Source organism: Melozone crissalis, unplaced genomic scaffold, assembly GCF_028551555.1.
Source record: "Melozone crissalis strain CALT ecotype California unplaced genomic scaffold, PUWL_Pcris_2 ptg000016l_1, whole genome shotgun sequence".
NCBI lineage: Eukaryota > Metazoa > Chordata > Aves > Passeriformes > Passerellidae > Melozone > Melozone crissalis.
Window position 1 is genome coordinate 18,620,163 of NW_026535794.1, and position 8,454 is coordinate 18,628,616.

Here is an 8,454-nt window from a genome sequence, read left to right on the forward strand (position 1 = left end):
CCCCCGTTTCCCAAAACAGCCGTTCCCAGCCCACCGGCACGAGAGAGGCTCTCCGAGCCGCGTTAACACTAGAGGGTCGCTCCCCGCTCGCCCCATCGCGCCTCGAGCCGCTTCTCGCTTCAGCGGCAAGGGGCAGCTCCCCGTGGTACCGCCCGAGTGGGGGTCGGAGCTATCGGGGATCCCCGCCTAGCTCGGGGCCGTCCCCGCCCGCCATCCTCTGTGGAGCGTCCGCCCGGTCCGCGCCGTGGCTCCGGCCCGGCCGTGGCTCTGCCCGGGGCCGGAGCGCGGAAGGCGGGGGCGCTGAGCGGCCGCTCTGAATCGGTCCCGGCCCCCGGTGAACCTGGGGGCCTGCGCAGCCGTCGGGGCGCTCGGCGGAGGCATTTCCCAGAACGGGAAGCCGCCTTCATCCACCCGGGGTGTGCGGAGCTCCTCCGCCGAGGAGTCCCCTCTTTCTGCCCGGTTCCCCGGCCCCCTCACCGCGCCCCGGTACGGCAGAGGGCTTCGGCCCCGTCGGGGCGCGGGGCGCTGGCGGCGGCTGCTCCGGCCCGTGCGGCCCCGCGGCGCTGCCAGTCCTGGGGGAGCGGACAGCCCCCGCCCGGCGGGGCCGCAGGCTCGGGCCGCGCCGTTCCAGCTGGAAATCCCGGCGTGGCGAGGCTCAGGGGGACCGGGATGGCCACGGTCCGTCCGGGCGGGGCCGGGCAGGGCCGGGCAGAGCCTCTCGGCACCCCGGTGCTGTCCCGCGGGGCGCCAGAACGGGGCTGACACGGCGGCACCGGGCCGGCCCTGCCTTCTCCAAGCCGCTCGGCGTTCCGGGTTGCGCAGGGCAGGTGCACGGGAAAAGCGGGGTCCGCGCCCGTCCGGGGCAGCAGGCGGAGGCTGGGGACGCGGGGACCGGGGCGGGCAGGGGCTGGGCGCTCCCGTGGGTGCCCCGGGTGCCGGCTCCCGGCCGCCCGGTCGGCTACTGCGCCCGCAGACGCAAAGTGGAGCGCTGCCTTCGGAGCCGGCGCCGCCGCCCCAGGGGCCGCCCGGGGGGAGCCCCGCTCATTCCGGCGTGGCCGCCGCCAGAGGCGGCCCCGCGGCGCCACGCGACGGCTCCTGGCGGGGCCCCCCCCGGGGCCGCCCCCGGCGCGGCCACCGCACAGGGGCGGCGCCGCCCTCGCCCGCGGGGGCTCCCGGCAGCCGGGCCCCCTCTTGGAGACCTCCATGCGCAACGCGGGCCGGCGGGCGGGAGAGCCCCGCTGCCGCCGCCCGCTGCCGCCCGCCGGAGCCCCGACGGCGGCGGGTCCGCACCGGGGGCCGCGGCCGGGAGCCGCCCCCGGCCCGGGCCCGCCCCGCCCGCCCCCTCCCGGCCGCGGCGGCGGCGCGGGGAGCGGCGGGGCGCACGTGCGCCCGCGCGGGGTCCGGTCCCGGCGAGGCGCGCGGCGGCGCGGGGCGCGGGGGCGGCGCGGGGCCGCGGCGGCGGCGCGAGGGGAGCGGCGCGGGGGGCGCGCGGCGGCTCGGGGGGCACGGACACCCCCCCGAGGCCGGACGGGCCCCGGGAGAGGCGGTGGCGGCGCGCTCGGCCCCGCCGGGCGGTCTCCGGAGAGGCCAGCGGCGGCCGGGCGCGCCTCGCCTGCAGCCGGAGCCATTCATCCCCCGCCCCTTTGTTCGCCCTGAGAGTAACGCCGTGAATTAAAAGAAATGACAATATTTCGTATCTGCTCGCCCGGCCAGGAGAAGGGCCCTTGAGCCTGGCAAAAATCAGGCGGATCATTCATCGTGCCACCCCGCACCTGTGGGCTTGGCATTGAAAACCCCGCGGACCTCTTCCTATTCAACCTAATTATTCCCCTAAGGCGCACAATGGTTGAAATGGAGCAGGTTGGAGTCTGTTTATTGGTCGTAAATGTTTTTCTGAAGATCTTCTGAATCTCATTGTTAGCTCGTTGTTTGAGGCTGCCCTCTTTCTTTCAGACGAGAGTAGCCTTGGACTTTTCAATTTTCAATCGTAACATCTGCTTAATCGTACGGATCAAAATATGGAGACACAAAACATATGTAATGGTTGATTTGTTAAATCCTGGTAATGAGTTATTAACAAGGGAAAACAATAGGGCAGGATGGTGAGAGCCTTATGGTAACAGAGTCACTTTATGCAACGCCTGACGTTTCCCTTCTTGATAAATGGAACTAAGGTCTGAGCGCCAGGTGATAGCAAGAAAATCAATGTCTTTAGGGGCCGGCACCGAGACTTTTTTTCTATGTGAAAAATTAGGAGACATAAAATTTAATTGGCTGATCAGGGGAAAGCAGTGGTCTTAAGTTTAATTGCCAGTAGGCTTAGCGAGGGAGACAAAACAAGATTTGGGCCTGTTTGTTTGCTTGCATCCCAGCGCCGAGTCCAAGTGTATCGTTGAAAATGTGTTTTATTATAACACATGTCATGCTTTACAGTTCCCATATTGTGTAAAGACAATAGTTAATGGTACATTAAAGACAAGCAAACCATGCCAACACGTCTTGGACACATTGTAAGGGCCTCTCTCTTTGCTCGCTTTAGGCAGCTGCAGTCCAGGACCCAGAAGCACAAAAAGAACAAGTTTGAAATACCAGGTGCATCCGAGAGAACCACGACAGGGATTGATATGTTATAGCCCAGGACATGAACCTAGCAATAAAGATATCATTGCGATTGTTTGCGGCTTCCACGCCATGTAAAGCCGGAGGCGCCGGAGCAGGCTGCTTTCTGGCAGCGGAGGCTCTGCCTCCCCGGGCTCCCCCGGCGCCCTCCGCCAAACCCGAGCACCTGTTGGCCAGACCCCGGCCCCGTCGTGGGAATCGCCTCCCGCCCACGCTTCCAGGTCTCGGCAGCGCGGTTTGTTGTGGAGTTATTTAGGACCATTCCCACCGGCTGCGGGATGCTTTGGAAAGCGGGAGGTTTACCAGGGGACACTCAACTGGTGTTTGTTCGACCTCGCAGCTGGTACTCGGTGCCAGCGAGAGATGCGTGAATGAAAGAGGGATGAGATCCCGGGCTCGGGAGGCTTCACGCCCCGCGCCTCGCAGGGCGCTCACCCGACTGCCGGCAGATGAGAGGCCCTGGGAACCGCGGCGGGACGGGTTCACAGTGCCCACGGCAGCCCCTGCCTGCGCACCGCTCTGCCCACAAGTCACGCACGCCTTCCCGTCCCTTTGCTGGCTGTGCAGGCGAGCGGTCTGATGCTTCCCTTCCTTTGGGTGGGGGGCTTGTTGTTTTTTGGGTTTTGTTCGTTGCTTTGGTTTTTCGGGTTGGGTTTTTTTGTTGTTGTTGTCGTTGGGATTTAGGGTTTTTGGTTTGGTTTGGGGTTTTTTTTACGGAGGACTGTCGGTTTCGGTAATTAAGTCGTCTTTACACCTGGGGCATCACGAGCGATGCTGGCTCGGGAAGCACAGCACCGGCCCGCACACCTAGAATCCGCACCTCCCTGCTGCGACCCTGTGGGAAGCAAACCGCCCGCAAGTGCCTCTAACATTCCCTCCCGCCCCAAGCGGGGCTGGGGATTCCCCCCCTTTTGTTCTCTCCGACCCTCCCTTCCAGCTCCCGCTGGGCTGCGGGCAGCGGCGGAGGGAGGCGGGACGGTCCCGGGGCTCGGACCGGCCTCTCCCGCCCCCGGGGCGCCGTCGGGGCAGTGCGGACGCGGAGGGGCGGCCCCACGGAGCCGGTGCGGGTTTGGGGGGACAGCGGGGGCTCCGGGAGCGGGGCAGGGGGCGGGGAGCCGCTGCCCACGGGGCCTCGGGGGCAGCGCTAGAGGGTGCAGCTCACGGCCGCGGGGAGGAGGGGGCGGGCGGCTGCCAACTGGGGTTGCGTGGCTGTCAGTCACGCCTTCCCCACGCGGGTCCGTACCGCGCCGAGCCGTGTTCCCCAGCAGCAAACCCCCCAGAGCCGCCGCAAACGCTGCGAGCGGCGTTGCGTGAGCCGCCTCTGGGCCGGGGACCTGCACAGGCGGGTCCGTCCTGCTCTGCGCCGCGGATTCTGTGGCAGGAGCGCGGCGCTGGGGTGAATGGATGATGAGTCAGTCAAAAGGAGCTGTCAGTCTCTTTGAAGATTGCGTTTAAAGGGACTTGCCAAGTCAAGACGGGAGAGTGACAAGATAGAGACCCTGGTGCTTTACATGCGAAGGCCGGCTCTTCCGCTTCATCTGCACCATACTAAAGGATGTGTTGAAGCATTGAATCACAAAAAAGTGGCACGCCAAAGAAAAGGTGCCACATAACAATGATTGTAGTGTTTTAATTGTGGGGGAATCGCATCACCAAAGCCAATTGAGACGAACGAGGCTATACACAGAAGGAAACGGTACAACACTTCCATAACTTATAATTAAACTGAAGTCCGACTAACATTTGACTTTCTAATGAGTGTAATGAGATTACATGCCTGATGGAAGCATTTGTGAAAAAGCGACTTTCTGTGTTTAATGAGGTCCTAATACAGGACAAGATCGAATTATAGGTCGGCTCTTTTTCTCTCAAAGAGCCCCGTTTAAGTTCAATGACACCGGTACCGCCCGCCTGCCGCCGGACGGGGCGAGGCTTGCGGCCGGTCAGCCCTGCCGCAGCCCAGAATCGCACGAAAAGTGACCAAATAAATAAGCAATGACACCCCCTCCCCACCCAGCCCCCGGCCCGGCCCAGCCTCGGCCTGTTTGTGTGTGTAAGTAGCTCCTCTAATTGCTATTGGAATAGATCCATGCCATCCGCGCTAGGGAACTAAATGTGTTTAACTAGGTTAATGCAATTAGCATGCATGCAACATATTGCTCCCACTTTGAGACAGTTTGGAAAAAAAAAAAAGGAGAAGGAGAGATGTACAGTATATGATGAGTTATAATTATGCCTTGGCTCACCCGGGCCGTTCCCATCCGCCTGGGCACCGCGCGGGGACAGCGCTGCTCCGGCCGCGGGCCGGCCCGGGCATCTGGGGCTCTGCCGGGGGCTGAGCCGTCGGGGCCGAGCCGCGGGTGCCACGGGAAAATCAGCACCTGCGGCGTCGGGCCGAGCCCCCCGCCCCCGCCGGGAGCGCTCGCAGCCCCCGGCCCGCCCGGCCCCGGCCGCCCCCACCCCTCGCCCCCGGGCAGGTGCAGCCCAGCCGTCCCTTCCGCAGCCGGGCACGCCGAGCTGGGGCTACCGGAGCCATTCTGCCACCAGTTGCACGATGGCTTTGCCATGCCCCTGTCCCCCCGCCCCCAGCGGCAGCCCCGGGGCGAGGAGCGCGGGGTTTGTTTGCAAGGCGCGGCCGCGGGGGGAACCGCGGGAGGTTCGGGGCAGCCGGCAGAGCCCCAAGCCCGCCCGGTCCCGGCCTCGCCCTTCCCTCCCCGGCAGCTTCAGGAGCAGCTTTGTGCGGCTCTGGACAGCGCGCCCATTCCCACGGCGGCGCGGTCGGGGGTACGAGGCGAGGGACGCACACCCTCGCAAGGTTTGTGTTGGGGGGCTCGGGTCTTCCAGCTGGAAACCACAAGCGGTGCTGAGACACTGAAAGGAGGGGACCTTCTAGAGATACACAAAGACATCAGTTGGAAGCACTTCAGGAGAGGACGTCAAAAGGGGTGGAGAGAAGGGGAAAGTGTGTCCCCGCCCGTCCCCGTCCCCCCGGCGCTATAAGCGCAGCCCGAGCCGGCGGTGGGGCAGAGCGGGGCCAGCAATCTGGGCTGAGGGTGCCATGAGCCTTGGGGCTCTCCCCGCTGGGACACCGGTCCAGGCGTTCATTGCAAGGCTTCCTCGGGATGTGGCGGGGCTCTCGGAAGCCGCTTCCCACAAATATACTGCTCCACAACGTACAATTCGGGTTTATTATTAACAAACACAAGGAGAGTCCACGTGCGGCAATAAATTACTTTCACAGGTTCTGACGTATTTCCCCCATTAAAATTAAAAAAAAAAAAGAAAAAAAGAAAAAAAGAAAAAAAAGGTGCTGGTGGAATAAACCTATTGCATATCTTTAAAAAAATCAAGATAAATTATATAAATTATATATTCAAAACAAACGATTCTACCTCATTATCACTATTCCGTAATAAATAGATAAATAAATTTGATTGCCCTTAGAGTCTGAATCTTAAATTACATATACAATAAAGGTCTCTACATACAGCATGTACAGAGGGGCGGGGGCGGGGACCACCCGCGCGGCGCCTCACGCCACGTAGTCGAAGGGGGGCTCGTTCTCTATGTCGTTGACGGAGGGTTTGTTGTTCACCTTCCGCGGGTCCTCGGGGGTCCACACTTTGGCTGTCCGGATGATGTTTTGTTCCTTGAGCTGCTTTTCATCAGTCCACGACAGCGAGTGACCGGCCAGAGGGGGGAGTCCGTAGTCGGGGTCGCTCGGAGAGGGGGATCCTGGAGGGCAGGAGGGAAAAGGGAGGCAGGGGGTTATTGCCGGGGCCGGCATTCCTGCGGAGCGCGGTGCCGGGCCGTACCGAGCCGCGCCGGCCCGCCACTTACTTGTGCCGCGGTGGCAGATGATGATTTTCTTGGGCTGGCTGGGGCTCTCGCTGCTGGCGCTGCGCAGCGGCAGGTCGGACTGCACCAGCTCGCTGAGGAAGTTGATGTAGCCGATGGCCAGGCGCAGCGTGTCCACCTTGGAGAGGCGCTTCTCGTAGGGCAGGGTGGGGATGTGCGAGCGCAGCCCCTCGAAGGCGTCGTTGATGGACTGCATCCGCCGCCGCTCCCGCACGTTGGCGGCCTGACGGAGCTGCTGCAGCTCCGCCTCGGAGCGCACCCGCCGCCGCCGCTTGGCCGAGCCCAGCGCCTGGAGCCGCCCCCCGGGGGACAGCAGGGCGGCGCCCGCCGCCCCGCAGCATTCGTAGGCGAAGCCGGGCGAGGCGGGAGACGGCGGGAAGGCGGCGGCCGGCGCCGGGCAGCGGTAGCCGCCCTCGGGGTCGCCGCCGTCGCGGTAGTACTCCTGCAGCTGCCGGCTGAGGAAATCCACGTCCGGCTCCAGCAGCCCGTCCGCGGCCAGCACGTCCCGCGGAGGCGGCTCGGAGAAAAAATCCTCCTCGTCGAAGTAGGGGGGCGAGGAGAAGGAGTCCAGCCCCCCGGGGAAGTGCTCCAGCAGCACGGTCTCCATGCTGCTCCCGGGCCCGGCGCGGACGGGACGGGACGGGGCAGGGGGGCCGCCCCGCCGGGACGCGCCCGCAGCCGCTGTGTCCGGCCCGCTGCCCGAGCCGCCCCGGCGGTGGCGGTGCCGGTGGCGGTGCCGGTGGCGGGGCCGCCCCGCCCTGCCCGCCGCGCTGTGGCGGGGCCGGGCCTCGCCGCCGCTCTCCGGGAGGGGCCGGAGCCGCTGGCGCCGCGGGCCGGCACGCGAGGGGTCTTATAACGACATCCCCGGGCGCGTGCCGCCGGGCGCCGCCGCCAGCCAATCAGGGCGCGCCGGGGGGGGCGGGGGACCCCGCGCGCGGCCGGGGGGCGGCGCCCAGCACCGGGCGGGGGGGGCGGGTGGGACCCGACGGAGCCCCCGCCCGGCACAGCCCGGCACGGCACAGCCCCGCACCGCCCCGCCCGACACCCCCCGGTACCGCCCGGCACGGCACAGCCCCGCACCGCCCCGCCCGACACCCCCCGGTACCGCCCGGCACGGCACAGCCCCGCACCGCCCCGCCCGACACCCCCCGGTACCGCCCGGCACCGTCCCGCACGGCTCGGCACGGCCCCGCACCGCCCGGTACTGCCCCGCACGGCTCGGCACAGGTCCGCACCTCTCCGCACCGCCCGGCACAGCTCCGCACCGCCCCGCACCTCCCGGCGCCGCCCGCAGCCGCTCCCAAGGGCGGCCCCGCACGTCGGGCGAGGGGCCCGGAGCGCCTCGGCGCCTCTCCTCAGGAGCCGCTACCGAAACGCGCCTCTGGGCTTTGGCACGGCCTCCCTCTCGGCACCGGGAAGCGTCACCCGGCGCGTTTTACCCCCAGCGCTTCTCCCGCTCCCCGGGAGTGCCGGTCCCCGCCGCCAGCAGAGCCGCCGTCACAGCGGGCATAGGGGAATCGATGGCGCGGGTTTTTCGTGGCGTTCGAACTGAAGGCAATTCTATCGCAACATCAAAATTCATCACGTCAGCTCTCGCGCCCGGCCGTGCATCGATTTTGACCTCATCGGGCCTCGTTGCGCCCTCCCTTTCCCATTCCCATTCCCATTGCTCCTCTCCGGACGAGCTCGCTCGGCAGAGGCTCTGTTAATGATTCCCTAACAGACTCTCACTGATTAAAGCCTTAAAAATTCTCACTAGAGTGAAATGGATTACCCGCCAGATTAGGAGGGGATTATCTCTGTCATTAGCGCTGCAATAGTTTGTCCGGCAGAGTCTGTCGAGGTTTATCGAAAGTGACTTTGCAGAGCGCCACCAGCGCGGGCAGAGATCAAACTCCGCGTGGAAACGTCCCCGGGTCTATCAGCAGAGCAAGACAGGGCCAGCTCCGGGAAGGTGATAAATGACCGGACTTCAAA

The 8,454-nt window shown here is 65.3% G+C and overlaps 1 protein-coding gene across 1 annotated transcript; it reads right to left on the reverse strand.

Annotated features, from left to right (window-relative positions):
* Nucleotides 1–6,151: 6,151 nt before the first annotated feature.
* PTF1A (pancreas associated transcription factor 1a) lies at nt 6,152–7,084 on the reverse strand. The gene is made up of 2 exons (XM_054274241.1): nt 6,460–7,084; nt 6,152–6,354 (listed from the first exon to the last, which is right to left on the reverse strand). Exons 1-2 carry the CDS (start codon nt 7,082–7,084, stop codon nt 6,152–6,154), a joined length of 828 nt encoding a protein of 275 aa, XP_054130216.1.
* Nucleotides 7,085–8,454: the final 1,370 nt, after the last annotated feature.

What these genes read in the sequence shown, in the direction of transcription:
- PTF1A (XM_054274241.1), bottom strand. Translation starts at nt 7,084, where the DNA reads ATGGAGACCGTGCTGCTGGAGCACTTCCCCGGGGGGCTGGACTCCTTC. An exon ending in CATCTGCCACCGCGGCACAA is followed by an intron (nt 6,355 to 6,459) that starts GTAAGTGGCGGG and finishes CCTGCCCTCCAG; the next exon opens with GATCCCCCTCTCCGAGCGAC.